General features: G+C 35.4%; 1 protein-coding gene across 1 annotated transcript in view; it reads left to right on the top strand.

Moving 5' to 3' along the window:
* Positions 1-1189: 1189 nt before the first annotated feature.
* The window catches only part of LOC113078018 (contactin-4-like), a 50499-nt gene continuing 27471 nt past the window's right edge, over positions 1190-24217 (top strand). The window contains exons 1-4 of the mRNA XM_026250298.1: positions 1190-1541; positions 8001-8140; positions 16158-16290; positions 18947-19122. Coding sequence (XP_026106083.1) covers positions 8086-8140; positions 16158-16290; positions 18947-19122 — 364 coding nt within the window. The 5' untranslated portion in view covers positions 1190-1541; positions 8001-8085. The remainder of the gene's footprint in view (positions 1542-8000; positions 8141-16157; positions 16291-18946; positions 19123-24217) is intronic.

The raw sequence follows: 24217 nt of genomic DNA, 5'->3' as shown, positions 1-24217 counted from the left end.
TTTATTAATGCTTTATAAATGATTAATTAACTTTTTCCTAATGCTTAACTAATGATTAATAGCATTAATCATTAGTTATTATAAAGCGTTAACAAAAATTATAATAAAGACCTATAGCAATTGTTCATCTCAACAGAGAAATCTTGGGTTTTATGTAGCTAACTTTAACAAAATGTGACATTTCACTTCTCTGCAATGAAACACTGATTAAGCATGCCTACATGAGAATGGAAAGGCGTAAAGTCTAGGAACAGCTGCTAAAAGGCTGATACAGCTTCTGATTTTGATTTCTGATGGCATGTTGAATATCAATGTATTCCTGAAATTGAAGTGAGTGTGCATTCAGAATGCAGAACTGTTTTTTGAAGTGAAGAAAGCAGATTTAAAATGTAATGAAATTCAAAGAACTATATATAATGTCTGTAAGTACCCCCCCAACACACACACACAGCTGAGTGACTTTCATAATCCAGCATAGCCTTGAATAAGAATATCTACAAGTATGCATGTTACATGAGTCAGTGGTTTATGAACAGAAGCAAGCATATAATATATATATATATATATATATGTGTGTGTGTGTGTGTGCGTGTGTGTGTGTGTGTGTGTTTGTGTGTGTATCCAGCTAAATAAACAGGCCCTGGCTTAGTTATTCAGCATATCAGGAAATAAATAGGTATAATTAATAATATCATTATTTAAGTCTTATTGCATAACCCTGAGAAAAAAAGAAAAGAAAAAAAACCCACCTCATTTCAATTTCATGTGGGCCAATTCAATTCACATTTACACTCATGAATAGAAAAGGAGCCATTTCTTCAGTTGTGGGTTTTGTGCCAACGAAGGGCTATTTTTTTTCTCATTAATTCATGGGATACTTTAAAATGAATAGGTTTTCTAAATGTATTTCCTTTTAGAGGAGAATAATACTGCTTAGTTTAATAGGCACTTCTTCCAACTTTTACCCAATATGAAATGCGCGTATCAGCACAGGTCTCACACTGAGGAAATTTTAAACCTGATATCATGCGTTTAATCCATTATTGATGAATCTTCTAACTCTTTTTACGACTCAGAAAGTCTTTTTATATCCCTCCCACTCTCTTTCCACGGGAAGCGGTGTTTTCTTTCATCAGTGCTGATGTGACAGCAGATCAAGTGATGTGAAGTTTGTGTTGCGTCACAGCGGCGATGTGAGCGCGAGCGGCTCCACACACGTTGACGCGTGGCGCAGTGTAGCCTGGATCCGCGCGTTCACCTTGGTCTGTGAGGCTGAACTGAGGATACTCCATGCGTAACGCGTTTACTTTGCTTCTCGTTTGCAACAACAGTAATCCAGCCAGGTGTCACCAGCGCGTCTTAGCGTTTCTTAAGGAGTATCTTGGATTTCCGGGGGCAGAAAATAACGGAAAAGATTCCTCTGTGGCAGTCGCACTTGTAAAGAGCGCTCGTCTCGTCTCTGGTATTGTGGAATGGCTGGAGAGATGCTGCTGTTACACTGGCAGACGCGAAGAGGCTGAAAACTGTGGGAAGTCAAACAGGTAAACGAGTTTGAGACAGAACAACACGAAGAGTTTGGGGCTATTTAAAAAGAAGAAGAATAGATACATGACGCTTTATATTTAGGTGATATTTATTCTGCAGTCTGCTGTTATATGGGCTGTGAGAAATAAGAGTTATACGATTTTGGCAGATCGTTCACAGAAGCAGATTTTGTTTTTAGTTTTGTGGTTATGTTAATGAGTGTTTTTTATGTTAGTGAACCCATTTTCCTAATTGGGTCCAATCTTAAAATAAAGGTTGCAATTAGAAAAGAAGGGTTTTACAGGCTGATACAGTTATACAGTAGGAAAATAATTACAAGCTCTCCAAAGTAGATTTTATTCTCTGTTCTTTAGGAAACCATCAAACCTCTAAAGAACCACATTACCAATTCAAGAACCTTTGACGAACCTTTATTTTTCGCTATTGCAAACGCATAATTCAGATTAAAAATGATGGTCTCCATTCCACTTAATTTCATTAATATTGCATACTTAGTCCACCTTCTGAGATTCTCTATTCTTAGATAGCTACTCTACTCTCCATTTTTTTGCAACCATTTTTGGACAGTGAACCTCAGCAACATTAACATCTGTCCAGATACTGCCACGCTGCAGCCTATGGACCTCTCTCAGTCATCCATCTGTGAATGAATTATAAAATATAGGTCTTGGATGAACTGGTTGGAATCTGTTCCAGTCTGCCTAACCACTAAAAATATTTGTGGAATATAATTAAAAATGTATCTTGTCTGCCAAATTACTATTCCACTTGTGTTTATGATGCCACTAGAGACTTGGGTTGAGAGGAACCCTCCTTTTAATGATGTGAATTAAATAACTTTGCACCCATTTTTGAAGCAATATTTGATTGATTTAATGATTAATTGATGTTTTTTTTTTTTTTTTTTTTTTGTCGTTTGAATTGGCTACTTGACAAACTGACTTCCTCTTGGACCAACCTCATGCTGCATTTTAATTAGAGGTTTTTGAAATAAGATTTCACATGAAGAGTATCTCATATGAAAGTTGTTTTTCTTGACAATAGGCTTGATATAAGTCTTTCACAGTGCCTCATCCAGTCTGTGTACCTCTCTCCCATAGTTATTCTGAAGATTAAAGAAGCAGTGGAAATTAAATCCAACCTTGCAATCAAATAAAACAATGCATCTGATTTCTTTTTTATTATGCTCATTTCTCATTATATGGTTTTATGTGTTAAACCTGTATTTTGATTTGAGTAATCACAGTCTTCACATAATTAGAATCTCTAATAAAAGTATTTCTTTTTTTCTTTTTTTTCATGTTTGGTGTTATTTTCTCAAAACTTGATATACAGTGTTAGGCAGTGTCTGTTTAAATTCAGGCACTGTTTTGTAGAAAGAATAAATTCAAATGAGCACTCATTCATACATAGCAATAATTTGCACTAGAGGTGAGGCAGTTTTTGCTGCACTCTGCTGGCTTGTCAGAGAATAAAAAAACACTGGATGATTTCTCAAAGCATCATTAGGGAAGCCAGAAGCCAGAGCCTGACATATAACATTTTCCCTTTCTCCCAGCATTGCTTGTTGAGTCACATAGAGCTGAGGTTTTTGCAGCAGGTCGAGGTTGAGGTGTGAGATGTACTGTAGCTGCTGGATGAGTGCATCAAATCTATGCAACACTAATTTCCCAACTAAATATTACAGTTTTCGTCAGAAACTGCTTGAATTGTTTCAGTCTGCGTGCACTCAGAGAGAGAGAATAATGGAAAATTCGGGCTCCTGTGCCACAGATGCTGTCGAAAATCATTTCAGTTTATTCCTATGTTGGTAAAAACAAGCAAGAAATTGTGCTGATGCATATAAACTTACAATGGCAGTCTTCGGGCCAAGTTTGCAAGTTTCCCATAGACGTCCATTATACGAGAGACAGCTGTATAATAATAAGTGTGAATGCAAACCAGCAGATTCTCTGTGGTGATTCATTCAAAATTCAGTCATATCCAGCTAGATGAATCTTGTAACTGTGGTTTCTTGGCTCTTTTGGATGCTGAACATTAATTTTTCATTCGCACCCTCTAGATTAGAGTTCAGTTTGAGTGCACAATACCAGCTGGAGGATTTTTACACGCTCCTCGGCCGTGTTGTCAACCGCTACTCTCAAATGTTCATGTCAGCGGAGGTTTTAACAACACCGCAGTTCATTTTGCACTCTATAGAGACCGGTTTCCTATAGGTGAAAACATGTTTGGGTTTACAGAGAAACTCAAAGATGGTGTTTGTGGATCAAGTGAAGTCAAGGGAACCAGATAAAAGATTTAGAGTGTTACTTTCTACCCACGATCGTGCCAGATCTGGGAAGAGTGGGTGTCTGTCTCATTTATGTTTAAAAAGTAGCGAGCACACATACTGTACATTTCGTGTGAATCCTATGAACAGCAGAGTGGAGATTCTATTAATACAGACTTCATTGAAAAATTGATGGATTTCTAGACAGAGGTACCACCAAGGTCAAGCTCATGTCGGTACTTCCTTTAAAGCCAGACACTGCATGCTTTCCGGAGTCTTGCTCTTAGACGTGTTTTTGTGGTGTATGAATGGGACTTCTGTGGCATATTCTTGCTCTCTTTTGTCCGATTGCAGTGCAAATGTGAATGTCTGCAAATATTCCAGACAGATCCCATTTCTAAATCATAAAACATGCCATATTTTGGCTTTTATTATGGCATCACGCAGAGTTATGGCATCAAGCTGAATTTAAAAGACAGAAATTCTCTGTGGGCTCATTTTCAGCTCAGATTGTTGGCTGTGAGCGCTCGGTCTGCAGCATTACAACTAGACATATATTGCATGTCATGTTCATAGCTTTGAAATTCATCCACAAGCCGTAGAGGAATAGCAATGCTAATGGCTAATTCTCCCAAGGTGTTTTTGACATCTTTGGATGTGGCAGATGAAGGATTATTTTTTTTTTTTTCATGTTCTGCCAAAAGACTTCACTTGGATGGGTAAAGATGTTTGATTATCATGACAATTGTTGGCTAGATACTAGTTTTAATCTGTCCTTCGTTTCAGTCCCTGCTAATAGGTCTGCAATTGGTGTGCATTCAAGCATCTGATTTTTGTATGGGCAATAAATTCAGATTTGTTGTGCTGCGTAAAGCACCTGCTTATCGGATGACCATTGTGAGGTGAAGCCCCATTGAACATGGTCAATTTCAGCCCTTACCAATTGCACTTGGAAGTGCTTTCGGAAGATAAATAGTAATGTTACCATAAGGTACCAAAGCTAGTCAAAAATATATTTTTAGAAACTATGCCACGGATTACACAACCTATTAAAATATATCATAAAATTAGAGAGCTTGCAAAACAGTGTTCAAATGATTAACAGAACATACTATTTTCATGGAGGCAGAGTCCTGTCATGTGATGCTTATGGCTTATCCAATTTATTTAAAGGGATAGTTGGCCCAAGGTACACATCTTTTTATGCCATTCTCTGGCATACAATGAATAAAAAACAGCTTCATAAAATTGCTGTTGAACTACTGATGCAACACTATTGATGCAACAATGTCTTTACTGTCTATGTGGGGCTTAAATGTGGTAGTTAGGTTTCTGGCTATGGAGGGTCTAAGAGCTCTCGGGTTTCATCAAAATATCCGGGGGTACATGAGGGTAATTAATTACAAAATTTTAATTTTTGCGTGAACTATTTATTTAATATACCATATAATATCCAGTGATTTTTCCTTGCAATGTTCATGTGTTGCTTTGTTTACTTTAAAAGTCAGGAAAATTTGTATAAGTGAGCTATAAAAGTCACATAAACTATGACTTTTTCTTTTTTTACTCTGTAGTTGTCACGTTCCAGACCATATGCATTTTTTTAGAGACTCTTTCTGAAAATTACATTGTTGCACCAATAGATTGTGACAAATGACTTTGTCAAGTGTCTTTATGAGTGAGTCTTTGAATTATCCACTTAAACAATTCATTTAAAACATTATGACTGTTTTCAAAATTGTTACATACACCCTTGTAACAGTTTTACAGTTACATTGGTCTAACCTGCTTTTAACAACACTTTTAATGCTACACCCTCATCGTCACCCTCACTATTCCCATATTCCATTCCTCTACTAAAAAATAGTTCACTCAATGAGTAAATAGAAACTGTGAGGTAACTGTGAGTTGTAAGTGCTGCAGATGCCATATTCTGGCATGATGTAACTGTAATTAATGAGTTGCCATGATACTATGTGCATGTATTCTCCAGTTGCTTGCTGTTGAGTGTACATACACGCGTTATTGAGGTGCATTGTAGGATTAAATGAGTTGACTATAGATAATGTTGACTACAGTATCGGACACCACTGCTAATGGCTATGCCATCAAAATGTGCACTATATAAGGGTACAGGGTGTGATTAATTCAAGAACGGAAAAAGTATGATGGGATTCATTGAATCACTCACTCAAACATTTTTTTTAATAGATGCCCATTCTTTAAGGAAGTAAACATTGTTCGCAGCAGATTGATTTAGCGCTGACTTAATTTGGAAATATTTATGTTGGCAGAGCAAAGAACACGATTTAACTAACGATACGGTCTCTAAAATGTGTTTACCTTTTATTAATTTACACATTAACTGTTCACTGAACTGATGAATGCCATCAATATCTCTATTAGAATTGTTCACTTTATCTCTCAGAGTATCTGCATTCATGGCCATATTAACATTCAAAGTTAATTCTGCTTTTGGAACTATTTTGTTGGCAGAACAAAATGAAACAAAACAGCCGGTAATAATATAATAAATACTTGATATAGAGTGCTGCAGGAATGACGTACTGTATTTCGTGGCCAATAATAATAATAATAGCATTTCAGCATCTTTGCTCCCATCATCCTGAAGTCAATGTTTTTTATACTGCATATACTTTTTTTTATTTTATTTATTTTTATTTTTAATTTTTTTATGGGCTTTTGGTTAAATGGTTAAATGCCTGAAATAAGATTTGTAGTTAACACATAGTCAAGATATTTCACATCCTACACGAAAAGAAAAATAGCTAAATTGGACTACAGAGGTTGTCAAAAACATTAAACATGCCTTCAGTGAACAGGTAAACCTATCTAACTTGTGTTAATTTGATTATTAAGATTATCATGATAAACAAAATGTTTAAAAATCTTACTTTTGGTGGTCACAGAGCTTATTGTCTGCAGTAACCTTAAAGAAAAAATTATATATATATATTTTTTTTTTTGTCAAGGGGATCTGGTATGAACTTTGAGTTTGGCCTACAAAAATACTGTACATCATCACTGCATCACTCTATTAACTTCTTGTTTGCAGAGCTGTTCAATATCACTCTTGCAATTTTGCTGTTGTACTGACAGAATCTGATTTATAAACTTCATTTTAGTTTCATCTTCAAAGAATATACTTTACAGCGAGCGCTTGAGTAATCTTGTGTTAGATCAGACATGTGAGAGCTAGTTGCCTGAAGTCTCCCCTCCAGATGATATAGCTGTGGAGGCCAGAGAATGGCATAAGAAGATTTGTACCTTGGGCCAAGTTCTCAACCTTCCTAAAATCTTTTGTGTGTTGGGAGAAAGGGTTTATTTAAGTAAAGGCTCTAATTATAGCCTTAAGTATTACAAGTCAAGTAAATATACTCATACATTTTTTATGATCAAAGATTGAAAAGAAATTTACAGTACCTGCAGTAAGGTTTTTCTAAGGCACTGCTTAGACTTCTCAAGGTCTGTTTGACGGGTATTAATCTAAACTCTAAAACTTTTCTCTTTTTTTACACGTTCACATTACTGGAATAGTATGCACAAAAATAGAATTTGTGGGAGATACTTACTCAGTTTTGTATGGTTTGTTTCTGCATCGAAACAAAATAAATGTAGCATTACATCACTTGCTCACCAATGAATCCACTGCAGTGAATGGGTGCCATCAGACTGAGAGTCCAGACAGCTGATAAAAATATGCACAGATCAAGAAAAAACAAGTCTAAAACAAAAATATGTCTGTGAATTTTGATATGAGAACAAGGGATGGGCCTTTTCACAACAGGAAGCATTATTTTGGATGATGGACTCATATTCTAGCAGTTAATGCACCTTACAGTTACACATTACAGTTAAAACACCTTAATGATAAATTTGTTTCTTATAAACATGCAACTTTAGCCTGCACAAGCTGTTAATTGTTGCAATAGTGTGGATTATTGTGATGTTTTCATTAGCTGTTAGGACTATTATTCTAACGGCACCCATTCACTGCAGAGAATCAATTACTTAGCAATTGATGTGATGCTATATTTCTCCAAATTTGATTTCGTAAAGACACAAATTAATTTACATGACACACCGCTAGAAAATGTTGCGGAACATGACTGCTTTAGTCTTGCTAACTCTTTCTAACTCTTCTCATCTTGTCTTTTGATTTCAGGGCACAGCGGATCAAGTCTGGACAAAGACGGCATTCTGTTTACTCTCAATTGAATGTGAGCTCTCGCTGACCTCCAATATTTAAAATGGGGTTGTCATGGAAACTGCTGGTGCTGCAATTATTCATGGGATGCCTTTCAGGTAGGCATCCTAATAACCTCCTCTATAGACTTTCCTGTCTGTTTCTATGGAATACATTTGTCCTTGTCATTTACTATTAAGGGCAGACCTCCCATTCAGGGATGACTTCTATCTCTGGAACCAATTAAAGGTTTCACTTTGTTTGTGAATGCTAAAGCCACCCAACTCTTCCAAATGGGCACAGCAATGAGGTTGAGCAAAGACACAAATAACGTGTGATAGTCAGGCCATGGGATGGTGTTTTATATAAAAAAATGTATATTACATAAATATAAAGTGGTCAAGATTACATGGTTAGTAATTGAAAGTGGTGTTGTTTTCTTTGTGGTGCAGGTCATTGTGTTTTAACAGGAAAAAAGACTGGAGAATTGGTGCTTTGCATTTATGGGAGTGGTGAAAGGTGCAAATATGATCTCATTGGCAAATAATTGTATTTCTATCTGGAATTATGGGATTTGATGCTTAGGCTTTTGTAAATGTGTAAAACATTTGACATATCTTCGTTGTCACTGAACTAAATGTGTCCTATACTCTGAGCATTATACCATGGCGGCAGACTTGATTTAAAGACCACCTTGCTTTGTGTCAAAGTTGGAGAAAGGTTGTGATAATATGCAATTTAACCAGCCCTCTGAGAGACATGAAAAGGTTAATGTGCAAATGAATCTACAAGCCATTATTTTATTGGAGAACACAATTTATGTTCTCATTTAGCCAAGTGGAAGCACAAAAGCCCCTTTATTGATCTCTTTTTGATGAAGCAGTTACATTGTCTTTCAGTCACTGAGGGTCAGAATTCATTTTGAGTCTTTGCTTTAAAAAGGGCTGTTTGCTCTTTTACATGATCTTCACTTCTGCTGTGTGTGATTTCCAATTTTTGTGTTATGTTGTAGAATTATTCAGGAAAAAGGTTCAGCTCAATGAAAACATTGTAGCCAGGTGTGTAGACCCAAAAGCAGGGCATGTTGTTACACTTTTATATTTGGTTAAGATGTCATAATGGGAACCTGCGTTATTGGCTTTTTTGCTAAATGAAAAATGTTCAGTTATGCACAAAACTATTTATTAAAATGTTAATAAAACAAGGAAATTGTTATTAATACTGTATATTGCATATAAAACACTCATAACATGCGTTTTATAGTTGACTTGTGACTGTGACTGTGGTTTTATTGTGCTTACACAACAGCTGAGGCATAAATATTAGAACACTGGAGCTTTGAACTAGGTTTGAAAAACATGCCCCATGCTAGAGAAAACATGCATTTATGTAATTGGATGTTTGATTGAAAACCCTTTTGTTACTGAGCTTCAGCTGTGACAACCAGCCTCAGTTTTTCTTATTTAAACAATAAGTAGTATATACTAGGGATGTGAATCGCCATAACTGAGGCTGATGCAACACATATCTCAATGCATAGACAACGATAAAATGCATTAAAGAACATATGAAGCATCTACCAATGTGATGCAATACGATTCACCCCTATGATGATCTAGTGAAATCTGATTTCATTTTTGATTCAACACAATGTGATTCGATGCAATATGATGCAATGAAAAAAAAAAAAAGATGCTATGCATTTCAGTATGGTACAGAAAAATTGGCTTTTTTTTTTTTTTTTGGTACAGACAGACAGCAAATCATAAATTAATTTAAGTGCCTTCTGACTTCTAATGCCTCGGTCTCCGTAGTGCTGTGATACATCATATTCATGTAGCAATGGTGGTGACGAGAGAATGCGCTTGAGAAACAGTGTAGAGAGGGGAAATAAATCGACGTATAAAATATTGGTAAAAAATTATTGTTCACATTCCAAATAATAATATTATAACGCATCTACTATAAATATATATAAATAAATAAATTTTTACCATTGCAAATACAGTATGTTAGAAACAATGCATCGCTATACTTGTAACCGATGCACACTTTTTTAAATCGATGCATCACATCATTAACTTTTATGCCGATGCACCGATGCGAATCGGTGAATCGTACCATCTCTTGTATATACTGTGGAGTGAGAGAATATACAAGTATTTAAAGTATGCTCTACTGAGTATTGAATACTGATTTTCTTTGCATTAAATGTGTCAGTATTTTATTATTATATCTATTCAGTGAGACTTTTACCAGTTGTGTTCATGGTTACAAAATAACCGTTAATGTTTTATAAATGATACAGCTAAATCTTACAGCACTGTGAAATGGTAATGATATTCATCACTAATTACATTAACAGCAAACCCACTAGAAATTATTACTGGATACCTGTGTGATTTAATTGATACACTCTTGAAATTCAAAAAATTACATCTAGATGTGAAAATAGACATGCTAAATGGCCGCTAACTGCATTCATTTGCTTTGTCTCTTCAAAACTTGACTAAAAACCTGTGAGCAATTACACCAGTTAAAGAGTTTGCATTCATTTCTATCTTTTGAGCATATGGCGTCAGGTAATTGTAACTGATGTAGAACATAATGTACATAAGGATATAATTGTGCTTGATTAAATGTGCTTTGATTGAGGAGTAGAGGCACAAAACGCAAACAGCACAATCAGAGAAAAGCCCCTAACATATCCTTAGTCCTGATTAATTCTTTTTAAATGCAAAACATACGGTTAGTTTCTCTCCAGCTGCCAAGCTGAATTAGATGCTGTATGATTTTTACCATTTTGGTAAGCTTATTCCCTCTTATTCATTTTCATATTGAAGAGGAAGACACTGGTAACATTGGACCATAAGATAAACGTACACTGTAACATTCGTTTATAACGTATACTTATATATATAAAAAAAAAGTACTTCGAAAAAAATATACAGAATTAATGTTTCAGACACTTAAATGCAAGTTAGTTCAGTTCAATTAAAAATTTGAAAATTATATTAAATGCATTCATTTATGAAATCTCAAAACTATTTCTATTATCTTTGAAACATTAGTGTAATGCTGAATGTACTGACCAACATTTATGGTAAACTAAAATATACTTTAAATCTTTTCTGTCTAAACTTGTATGTCATGCATTTACATTTATATTTGTACAGTAACAATACATTTGTAATGTTAAAGTTAAAATGATTAACTTTAAATGTAATGTCAAATAGCTCACTGCAGTTTATGAATTGTTATATTTAGTATGCTAGTCAACACATCGAAATAAGTGTAATTCTTTAAAGAACATCAAAAGAATATTAAAACAGATTAAAAATTTACATTACAATTAAACTTAATTTTGCATTATTACAAAGCACGCTTTTTAAAAGTAAACTTAAAGGTGTGTGGGGGGGGGGGGGGGGGGGTTAAATGCTATTTCATGCATACTGAGTTTTTTACCCTGTTAAAGAGTTGGATTCCCATGCTAAACATGGACAAAGTTTCAAAAATTAAGTTGTACGTTTTAAGGAGTATTTCTGTTCCAAAAATACCTCTTCCAGTTTGTCACAAGTTTCGGAAAGTTTTTTTCGAGTATGGCTCTGTGTGACGTTAGATGGAGCGGAATTTCCTTATATGGATCCTAAGGGCACTTCTCCCGGAAGAGCGAGAGCGAAATGTCACAAAAGAAGTGTGTTTTTGGTTGCCAGGGCAAGACAACTCTGCACAGATTACCAAAAAAAAAAAAAAAACAGCATTAAGGGACCAGTGGATGGAGTTTATTTTTACAGAGCATCAACGGAGTTGTGCAAGTGTTTGTGTTTGTTCCCTGCATTTTGAAGATGCTTGTTTTACAAACAAGGCCCAGTTTGACGCTGGATTTGCACATCATTTATTTCTTAAGGATGATGCAATCCCAACGAAAAAGGGTCACGATCATGTGTTGGAACCGCATGCGGTGAGTAAAACTGCTTCAAATATCTCTGTGTTGTTAACTTAGCTATCAGCGCGTAAGCACATCAAGTAAACAACATGCGATGTTGTCATCAAACTGCACTTTACACATGTACAGCTTAAAAAACAAAAAAACAAAAGACGACATAAAGTGGAACTTGGTCATTTTCCAAAACCGCTAAGCAAATATATACAGTTTCAGTACATACCACATAGAGACGTCGTTGCTGATGCTGCTATTGTTAAATTTCAGCCTCTGGATCTGATTCTGGATCATAAATATACGCTGAATCTGACTGTTAGCCATGGTTTGTTTTGGATGATGTTTTTTTCCTCACGGTAATGTCACAGCTTCCAAACGCTCTCAACGCAAAAGTTTACTGGCGCTCGTGATTCTTTAGCTCCGCCCACACGTCACGCCTCCAGCCGGTCGTGTTTTTCCGGGAAAAATCGTGACAGACTATCTTTTTCTTATAAATATAATAAAACGAAAGACTTTTTGGAGTTATGAAGGATGCAGTACTACTCTATAGGTACTCAAGATTAACAGGATATTGAGTGAAAACGAGCATTTCACCCCCCCCCCCCCCCCCTTTAATAAAGTATCCTTCAGGAACTCTAAACACACTTAAGAGGCCTTTTGTTTAATTCATATATTATCTATGTACATTAAAAAAAAACACTTTTAAGATTTGAAGAACACTACAACTGCAAACAGTCAGTACAGTGAAGCACACTTTTTTTTTAACATGAGTTTGTCTTTAAACAATACATTAAATGACAGAATGTATACACTGTTTGTCTTTCAGGGACAAGACAAAGACCAAATTCTTAAATACACTTTTAAATACACATAAATAGACAGCATAATTGATCCATTGCAGTTTATTTTATTATTGTTTAACCTTCTACAAGATTGTTACAATCAGCAACTGAATATGCCACGCTAAACTCCTTAAATTCACGGCTCTCAGATCTTCAGGGCTCATTGTGTGTGTGTGTGTATTTGTTTGTGTGGGTAAGTGCAGGTGTGTATTTTAACTTACCAAGATTGGCTTTTTCATTTGATGAATAAAACCCTTGAATCAGAAACAAATGGATTGGAGGGCACACCAACGTCTAAACCCCTTCCCTCCCTCCCTCGCCCTGTGCGCTCTGTCTGTGGCTGGATATTCATGCTGAGGTAAGCTGGCCGAATTCATCGGCTTGTCAGATGGTATTGAATTTGAGATTAGTTTTTATTTGGGCCTCCAAATTGCTCCTTGGCTTTTCCCTCCAGCTCCGGTGCTGCTCCGGGGGGCTTCGCTGCCATATAAATTCTCCCCTCAGGTTGAGAGAAAGAGAGGGAGACCTGCTTTCTCCAACTTCCTTCATAATGACCACCCTTTCCACCAAGGTGGGCTTTTGTGTTGTAAACCTCTTGTTAGTATTATGTGCTGAACAGGGATAGATAATTTCTCAGCGACTGTGTGTCTCTTTGGACAGTTGTGGTCTGTTGTCAGAAATCACAGCACCAGTAAAGCCCTCAGCAGAATCCTCACAACATAACGTCAAACCCGCAGGCGACGACGCGGTTTCAGATTACTCCCCATCAATATTTTAATAACGTCTTGTAATATTTGCAGCATTACCAAAGCTTGTAATTACATGGTGTTTCTGAAATAGACAGCTCTGTCCTCTTGTCCTCTGGCAAAAATATGAACTTTAATTGTGGCATTAATTCCTTGCATGATAGAAATCCACTCTCGGGCTGCATTTCTCCGGTTTGCATCAGCTCAGAGCTCAACCTGAAGTTTTGAAATCTTTCTCGCCCCTGTCTTTATTTACATACACGTCATGTCTTTTTGTACCAAATTTTGGGTACAGATATCTCATTTAACCGTTCTGTGGACAATTGCTCATGTTGACTTTGAACAGCTTGCTCGGATACAGACAGATTTTTTAGTGCAGTGTCAATACTGACGCCCCCATTTGACGTGTCCCTTAGCTTCGATTATGAGAGTGCTCTTTGTTTAGCGTGGCATGGGTGAGTCTCTTGATAATTAATGTGTGTTTTAGACTTTGAAAAAATCTCATCGGACTGATTTTCATGTTCATATGCATCATAAGATTGCATAAGAAGTTTTTGGCAGATACACGTGGAACACGATATATATATATATCAGAAATCACATATATCACATATATACTATATATATATATATAGTAATCCCATCTTCAGTGTAAAAAGTAGTGTGGTGGTGGGAAGTTACGGCGTCATGAAATGACTTAAAGCCTTAATATTAATTATGGACAATCGATTTAATGTGATCTTTTAATGTTTTAATTATATATATATATATATATATATATATATATATATATATATATATATATATATATATATATATATATCATCACTGATCAATGAAAAAAAGCTTGTGCTAACTGTTGAGTGAGTGGCGTTCCAGGGGATGATGCAGACAATGGAAAGCACTGTGGTAGCTAATGGGAAATCCGAGTCAATATTATGGTTGTGAAGTATTACTTAATCATTTGCTCTCACTCACGTCTTTTCACCTTCTCATGTTTCCTGTTGCATTTAAGAGTTAAAGCCCTTGTTGACAGTGAGATTGAAATTAGCCCTGGTGCAGAGTATTCCCCGTTCAATAGATTTCAGACACCTCCGCTGAGAGCTCTTCTGTGCTCTATTATCACCCAGAATCACAATGAACCCCACCTCTCCTGCACTAGTGAGATGCTAATTGAACACTAGGTAGACCAATTATGAGTTTATGGAATGAAAAAAAAACTATTAGTTACGAATTTTCAAATGAATTAATTCAGTTTGCACCACTCTCGAACTTGATATCTGCACAAGGTTAATAAACAACCAGCAGTGTGTGCTTAACATGAACTAATTTCTCAAGGGGATGGTTTCCTCTTTAAAAGAGTCAGTACAGTACTGTAAATGTACAGTAATTGCTACCTTTACACTGCAAAAGTGAATATTTGACAAAAAAGGATTATTCTTAATTATTGCTCTTGCTGTAATGATTAATACATAAAATGTATTAATATATTATTGATAAAATTATTATAAAAAATATTTATTAATGTTTTAATTAAATACATACAGTAAAATACAAAAAGGTTTTTGGGGAAACATGTCATATTCTGGCTATACAGACAAAAGCTCAGGACTGTTTATACATTAGTTTATTGCTGTTTACACACTAGAAAATCAAAACCACACTGGTTGTTTTAATAGCATGAAAAACCAAATTAACTAATTTCTTTGCATAACATGTTTGAAAGGTCATGAAAGTCAAAGGGCAGATACAGAAAGACATGCAGAGTAGTTTTATCTGAATACCCCAAAATTCAGCTCATCACAGTTTTTTAAAACAAAACACAAACCATGCAGATGTTTTTTGGTGTTTTGGACACATTGCAAGTAACATTTGGCTCTATGCTGTGTTAATCGACACACAATGAGTTTTAGATTATGCAAATTGCATTCACTCTCGCATAAAAACTCTCTGTCCTGCTCATTGTTGGGCAGATGCCTCATTTTGCTGAAGGCCATTTGTGCTTAATAAGACAGGATAAGTGGTTTGCACTAACTATCAACATGTAATTACGGAGAATAATAAACCACGCAATTTCTAAGCTTTTAAGTGTTTAGACGATACACACAATTAAACTACTTTCCTGCAAGTTGGTGTCTTTGGTATGAGGTAATCACATTAGCAAGCTTAGTGGGTCACCATGTGTTTCTTGAAAATTTAATAAGCTCATGTTTTTCTCTGACTAGATTTATAATTTGCAAACATAGCATAACATGGTCGCAGTACACAGTAAGCTAGCCTATGTAAAGAAATTCACTTTCTCAGAACAATATCTAAGCTCAAACGTTTAGTATTTTAACATATGTGCGCTCTTTTGGGGTTTGTGATATTAGCATCTGGAATGTGTAGCGTAGCTAAAATCCTGCCAACAATAATCTCAAGTGTTTTTAAGGATACTTTGGTTGCGCCAAATTTACGCTACCCACTTGAGAGCTATTGAATGACAGGTAGGCTTTCATCCAGTGAACAGATGGATACCTTTCACAACAGCTTTGCTCTAATAAGAGTGCTAAGCTAAACTTAGCACTGACTAACAGTGTATTTCTGTTCTTTTCCTCCTCACCTTTAGAAGGCAGCGGTCCTCTGAGGCCAGTATTCACCAAACAGCCGGGAAGTATTGTATTCCCTCTCCATCTTAATGAGCCCAGCAGGGAGGTCACCTTCAGCTGTGAAGCCCAGGGACATCCGCCCCCGTCCTACAGGTGAGATCCCAGTGTACTGTGGGTTTTGGTATCAAAAAGCCAATACAAGCTTTATTTAATCATTTTTGTCAGTGGCAAAGACAAACAGACAATCCATATCACCTGATTAACCTGTTCAATCTAAGCTCGAGTTCAAGTTTAAGGACCTTGGAAGTTTTCTTGAGCTTTCAGCACATGTTGGGTATTTCTAAAATGAAGGGAGCTCTTTTTCAAGCCGCCAAGGACACATTAATTTATCAAAGAGTGAATCTCTCCATTGCTGCTATTACTGAGAGTCCTTTATATTGTCATTCCAGTCCTTGATTTGACTCATCTTGAGTCAAAACCTAACTGAACTAGTCTTATAGTTTTTTATTTATTTTTGTGGGAGACCCATGCCAAATCTAATTGGATTTAATATATCTTTGAAAAGCTGTTGCACTCTTTCTTTGACTCCCTCTTGTGCTTGTGCTTGATTTCTGATCTCTGTGAATTTAATAGAATTTCATTTTATTTTAACTGCAGTATATATATGTATCAAAAAACATTTTGGATGTTAAACATGGAGTCAGAGTCTCCTCAGTGACTACAAATGTAACCTGTATATTTTGTTTCTTTTCAAATGTTTGGGGCAGTAAGAAACATTTAATGTTGTAAAAGACTTATATTGCAAATTGTTCTTTGGAATTTATATTCTTCATAGACTTCTAAAAAAAAGAAAAAACAAATAACCATTTCCTGTTTTGAACACTGATAATGAGAAGAAATATCTTGAGCAACAAATAAGTATATTAAAATGATTTCTGAAAGATCATGTGACACTGAAGACTGGAGTTATTGTAAATGCTAGTAATATTAAACAGTATTAGATTACTGTTTTTTGCGGTATTGTCTTTCAAATAAATGCAGCCTTGAGACTTCTTTATAGCATTAAAAAATTTACTGTCTTACTAAGCCCAAACTTTTCAACCTTTGTGTATATAAAAATAAAGCAAAACTAACTCCTCACAAGCATTTCTTGAAGTTTAAACATTTTTATCGTAACAGAAAAATATTTAAAATTAATATTTTTCTCCACTAGTTCAAATTTTCTGACATCTGTCTAAAATGATTAATAAAGAAAATGTAAGTGCACAAGTTAAAAAGCTAGACACTTTCAAAAAGTCTGCCCTTGAATTTTAGAATTCTTTTCAGCTGATAAATTTGTAAAACTGAATATTTTTGTATTTCAGCATTTGAATGGAAGAGTAAAGAGTGGAATGTTTCTAACTGCACTGTTTGCCCTCCTCAGGAGACTGGAAAACATAATGTATTCAGAATAATACACTGTATGTCTACAGCATATAGTCCCTGAAAGAATTCCCTTCCAGTGAACCAGTTTATTTTTTTATTTTGTAGAGTGTCATTGAATTTGAGTGACAGGCAGAGCAAACAGTGGGCTGTTCATGCAAATATATCTCTCCCAAGTCCCCTGCATTAACTTGTGCAGCAAGGTAAAGATTTCTATCAATATTGAAAGGTCGTAGACGTGGCCTTTAGTGTGTGGGAGAGAAACGTGACTTCATGATATCTTCAGTTTTTTGTGCATTGTATTGATTTCCATTGTGCATATAATCAGACAGGTAATTGATGTGAATCATGTCTTTGTCCACATTAAAACCAGATGGCCACTATAGTGCCCTTCTCTGTTTTTGTCCAGTCTGTCAATTAAAATGGTCCTTATTTGCTGTGGGATTCACACAGCAGACTCATTTATTCTCATTTGTATGCCACATTGACAGATAGGACTTCTTTTTTTTTTTTTTTTCAGTGATTATGATTTAATAATGAGGTAAGGCAGTGATTACGTTACCTGACTGTATTGATTAACTGTGTGATGACGTAAAGATGAGGCTTTTGTAGCTTATGGAGCTCATGGGCCTCTCAGGGGTTTTGTGGTTTCTGATGTCTTGGGGTGACTGGTCCGGGCCATCGATCTGTTGTAAAAGTCCTGTCTTTCTACGAAACAGCCTTTGCTGTTGCTAGTGTTGTTGTCTTTTAGCACTGTATGTCTATTCTCAGCATGTTGGTATTATTTTAAAAAGATCAAAATGATTTGTATTTTATTTAGTATTTTGTTCATGTTTGAATAATGTTCATTTTGAAAAGTATAATAAAAAAGAAAAAAAGAAAAAAGAAAATTGGCAAGACAATTATAAAATCACACAATATTTTAGTAATGGAGTTGCAAAACTTGCAAACATCGTTATTGTATAACAACAGAAATATAAAACATCTCATATATTTAATTGAACATGATGTAGAGTGTTATTTTAGCATTGTTTATATTCGCACTATTATAATATCTATTAATAATTGTAATACATTTTTATTTTTATATTTTCAGTTTTCATTTTTTGTTCAAGTTTTGGTTATTTTGTTAGTTTTATACTTCAACCTTAACTTAGTTATTTTATTTCAGTTTAATATATATAATGTATTTTTTTTTATTAGTAGTTTTTCTTTTAGTTTAAAAGTTCAGGTCTCATTTTGTATTCTATAAGTGAAAAGTCCAATATACAGTATATTACAAATAACAAACAAATCTCACTATGTTTTACTTTGAATGAAGAGACAAATTTCTTCTAGTACTCCAAACTCTCCATTCCCTCTGCTAACTTCCCTCTGTGTCTCATAGGTGGAAAATGAACGACAGCTTCATTTACCCTCAACCTGGCTCTCGATACAGCATCTCAGGAGGAAACCTTCGAATCAGCCAGCTCAATAAGGAAGAGGATGCTGGTGTTTACCAATGTCTGGCCTCCAACTCTTTCGGGACCATTCTGAGCAGAGAAGCTAGTCTTCACATCGCTTGTGAGTCTAAATAATTTCTCCTCTGAAAAACTCAAGCACTTGAAAGTATAAGGGTCTGTAGACTCATACTTGAGACCGGAGATGCTTGGTTAGTCTTTTCCACATCATTTATTGTGGATTTAATGGATTTTCATTATACCTCTGTGAACTTGTATTTTAAAGTGGGTACAGCAGAAAATGCATGGACTCTGAATGTAGTTGAAGTTAATATTGCGAATAGCACTGCAGAGGGCAGATGATCCATATCGCATAAAAACAACTCATTAATGATAACTCAAATTAACCATAAACTTGGGGTTTGTATTTCGAGAATTATAAAGCATTTGCTGTGCATTTGCACTTATGTTAAAAGACCATATGATGAGGAATCGCTTTCCCTTGGTCTTCTGAGATCAAAATAACCCTCTACGGAAGCTAAACATATTTTTTCTGCATTTCTACAACTTTCTAAACAGATTCAAAACATTTTGTGCCTCAAACTACATTAAGAGGTAATCAAAATCCATGTAACTACACTGTACTTTTTATACTTACATTTCTAAATATTACTATGTAGACAATAGGTGCAGCTATGGTGAGTATAAGATACTTTTTTCAAAAATATTTTAAAAGCATCTTAGAGACCCATACATTTGAATGGTAGTGTAGTTCCAGATTAAACTCTAAAATTAGAAATCATATAAGAGTTTTGAGCATCCAGGCTCTTTGATTATTGTGAGACATTATGATCCACGTTATATTCATTTTGAGATCTTACAGCAATGCTGAAACTGCTATTTCATGGGCCTCAATTACCAGTTTTCTATGTGTGATGTCTGCTGGATCTCTGGTGGCAATGTGAGCTTGGTGCTTATCTATTTGAAGCTAGCTAGTTAATCTGCAGAAATGATGCCCTGTGATGGATGTGAGTCTGAGTTCAGGAGCCTGTTTCCTGCTGTCAGGCCCAGTGTGATCTTTACAACAGCTCTGGCTTCTGTGGCGTGAAGGTGGAACTCATGCAGGTCCTTAAGCTTTATGTGTTATCAATGTTTTCTCTCAATTACCTGGACCTAACCTGCTGTGGCTTCCAGATTGATCACTGTCCAAATGTCCAGCGCCTGTAATGAATCGGGGGAGGCTGATCTGAGACCTTTCTCTAGGTGTCTTACTCTTAGTATAACATATGATGTCAGTTTAAGAGACATCATTTGTAACCTTTTCTTAGAGCAGCTGGAATAATTAAACTTAATAATAATAATTATAAGAATAATTAAAAATAAATTAAAAATAAGAATAATTAAATTAATTTTGAGAACAGAGTCTTAATCAGTGCATAATGGTAATGAAACACATAGAAGTAACTTAAAATAGATTATATTGCAGTTTGAATTGTGCATCTGATTGAAGATATGTAGGATACACTGTACATACTTACAAAAGACGTTAATTATTTGTTCATATGACAATTTACAGATGAAACTTCTTATTTGGATAATACTTCCAAGATGTAGAATCTGTGATTTTGAAGGACCATATCCACACCAGTTTGGTGACTGACAGCCCACACACACACCTCAAAACATTAGATTCGTCCGCATGGACGAATTCAACCTGATTTCATGATGAAAACATATTTGATGTGAAATGTCCTCTGATTGGCACTCAAAAGGTGTTTGCAGTTTGTTTTTCTATCCTTCATCACAGCACTTTTCTCTTGAGTCATGTTTTTCATGGGATTCGTACCCAAGGATTCCACATCCAGTCCAATTCTGTGCTGTCTGAGCTACCATGCAAAATTGTTACATCCAGAAAGCGAAACATATGGAGCTGTAATCATAAGTCAATATCATTACAGTCTTACTTCCTCCGATGTTCATTTCTCCTGAAAACTGCAGTGATATGTACTTATTGGTAAGTATTTTGCATCTTGTGAAATAGTTTCCTACGCTAAATTTTATAGAGATAATTCTGGAAATAACTGCAAATGCAGGTTTCAAACAGAGATGGCGATAAAGAGGCAAAACGTAAGAACTGCAACTATTGCTGCGTTTCCACTGAAATTATCCGGAACAATTCTATCAGGAACTTTTTTCCCCAAGAACTATTTTCCCCCGAGACCTGTTGCTTTCTGCGTTTCCACCGCAATCTAAAGTACCAGGAAGATTAGGCAAATAGTCTGGTGATGTAGGTCTGCGTCTGTTTCTCAATACAAAGTATGCAAATTTCAGACTTGCATCCTCGGTAGTTCAGACTTTGTGCATTCGACCAGGGAGTGTGATGTCCGCGACGACGCAAATCCGGTAATTCTGCAAACTGCAGCGTACTTGACAACATCTGTCACATCTCGCCTTGGCTACTGCTATTTTCCTCACTGTATATTTACAATAAAACGAAATAGGATATCAGATACCACTGCCTCCTTTCGTTTTTCATTTAAAAATAATAATAGCAGCAGAAATGTACTTAGTTCAGGGAAATGTGTATATATAGGTACAGCCATTACAATGAAACAAAATATTATATCAATTGCTTTTTATTTTAATTTTAACATATAGATCAATTGAATACAGAGCAAAGATATTTATATGTACCCGAAACTAATTTTTTTATTTATGTTTAACCACTAAAGAAACATCAGAGCCAGCGGTGAATGTCAGAAGGACTAGCCGAGGTGAGGCTGCTCTCGGCGGACACATGATCACTGAGCTCTCGCTGATCACGTGGAGCTCACCGTCTCCGAAATCGGCAAAAGGCATTTTTAAATAGGCGCTGTCTTTATAAATAAACCGCAAATTTGAGTTTTAAACAACTACATTCTTGCCAGAAATACTTTACAAATTACATTTCATTACACAATAAGTAATATTTTGAAAATTATCCAAATAAATGGTGGTTGAAATCACAATGCTGCGTGAACTCAACCAATCAGCATGTTTAGCGCCCAAGTCCCACCCCCGAAAGTTCCGGAACTTTGAAAAAGTACCGCCTCGTCTGCAGAGACTTTGTGAGGGGCATTTTTTTACCCGGAACTTTATTTAGTTCCTGGTTCCTGTGGTGGAAACACACCAAGTACCAGGCCAAAGTCCCTAGTTCCTGGGTAAAGTTCCAGCGTTGGAAACGTGGCTTATAATAAAATAACAAAATGCGACACAAAACATCCTAATGTATATTACTGATAACAAAAATGGGAAGAAACTAAATTAATTAAATAAAACACAATCATTTGTGATGTGTTATGCAGGGACTTTTGCAAATATCATTTTACAATTTTTTACCATAATCCACACATTTTACAGCGAAATTACACATCATTTTTACTGTAGGGTTTTTAAAGTCTTTTTCTGTAAACATTTCACATTTTTATGTACAGTTGAATAGTCACTGTAATAGTTATTTACAGTGAAAAGTCAGTTGATTTTTGTTAATGGTAAAGTAAAATCAGTTCTGCATTTTCTTCACAAAATTCAAGACCTAAAACTAACTGAAGCTACTTCAATTTGTGCACAAGATTGAACTTCTTTTTTCATTTTGTGTATAACAAAAAGCACCTTTCATGAAAAAAAATTAAATAAAATGTACCCAGCACATCACAAAATGGCTTTAAAATACCACTAAACACACAATATCTGAATGAGATACAGCCTATATTTGGTTCACAACAGAACAAAGTAAATACACCTTTACACCTTGTAATTCCTTCTGTCCATGATAGTAGTGGCAGCCTTTTAAGTGGGGCTGTTGCCAAAGGTTAGATTGGGCCAGAATGGGATTCTGTCCTCTTCAAAAGAAGAAAAAAAACTGGGTGGCTGGGAGTTGTGTGTACAAGACATTTAGCATCTGAAATCTCAGCTCAAACTCGGGTGACATTATGGTTAAATTGATAAGTATATAAGATTGATTGAAAGTGATTTAAAAAGGAAGAGCATACATTTATTGTAATATATACAAAATATGCATAACATTGGGTGATTTTAGTTTCCTTTTCTTTACTTTTTTTTTCCTTTTTTTTTTTGCTGTACTGCTTTGCATGTGCTCCAAATGCAGTATCCATTCTAGTCTAGAATATTCTACTAGCCATTAATGCTAGCTTGATTAGATATTTTAAGCACTCTAGACACTTGGTGCAGCGTAGATATTTATTCTACTTTCGCCTAATCATGTTGATCTTTTGTGTTTTCTGCTTCATTTGGTTTGACATCTGTATCTAATCTGTATCTATGGTTGCTAGCAAGCGTTGGTTGTTAAAATGCTTCACAAGCCAATGATTCCCTGCTGAGTGTGCTTAATAATTTGAGACATACTGTACAGTATATGTGTGCATCTGCATATCTTATTATGATACACCAGTAGTCTAATAATTCATTTTGTCATGATGATTCATGCACAACCTTAGAATGGACTGACGAAAAACTCAGGGCAAGAAACCCAGCTAGAATTTTTTTTTGTTCTAATAATATTCTAAGAACATTACCATTGTTCTAACAATGTTTTTAGCAGGTAGTTTTATTTTTGTCCCCAGAACATTCTCTCAAAAGATCGGATAAAGTTCTCTAAAAACATTCTAAAAATGTTTATTAATAACATTTTTAGAACATTATCCCCTAACATTCTAAATAAGATTTAAGCAGAGGTTTAGATGTTGATGTCTGTTTCAAAGTAATAGTTTAATTTGATGTCATGTTTAATGGTGGTTAGTGTTGGCTTTAGTTGTATAATTTGACACTTGACTTGGCAGTGTTGATCTTTAGCTGCTGTATTTTTTATTGTGGCAAAAACAGCAAGAGGACATGTGGATGACGCTGATTGCTTGCTGATGGATAAGACATCACCACATATGTGGTCTGGTTACATGGTTTCACCCAGTCTAATGTATGGTGTTAGTTGGTATTATTTATTAAAGTGACTCAATGGGTCGACAGCCTGAGACCCAGCTACATTTAAAGCAGATAATTTCAAGAATTCAAGAAAAAAAAAATTCTTTGTCTTTGTCACACAAACATCAAGATTCAGTGTATGACTCTCAACAATGGTGACATGCTTCATGCAGCAATGTATTCTGGGTAAATCATACAAAACTCATCCATGGCACCCAGAATGCATTGCGGCATGAAGCATG

Source organism: Carassius auratus, unplaced genomic scaffold (assembly GCF_003368295.1).
Source record: "Carassius auratus strain Wakin unplaced genomic scaffold, ASM336829v1 scaf_tig00023929, whole genome shotgun sequence".
NCBI lineage: Eukaryota > Metazoa > Chordata > Actinopteri > Cypriniformes > Cyprinidae > Carassius > Carassius auratus.
Note: the sequence above shows the minus strand (reverse complement) of the source record. Positions and strands in the feature narration are given on the sequence as shown.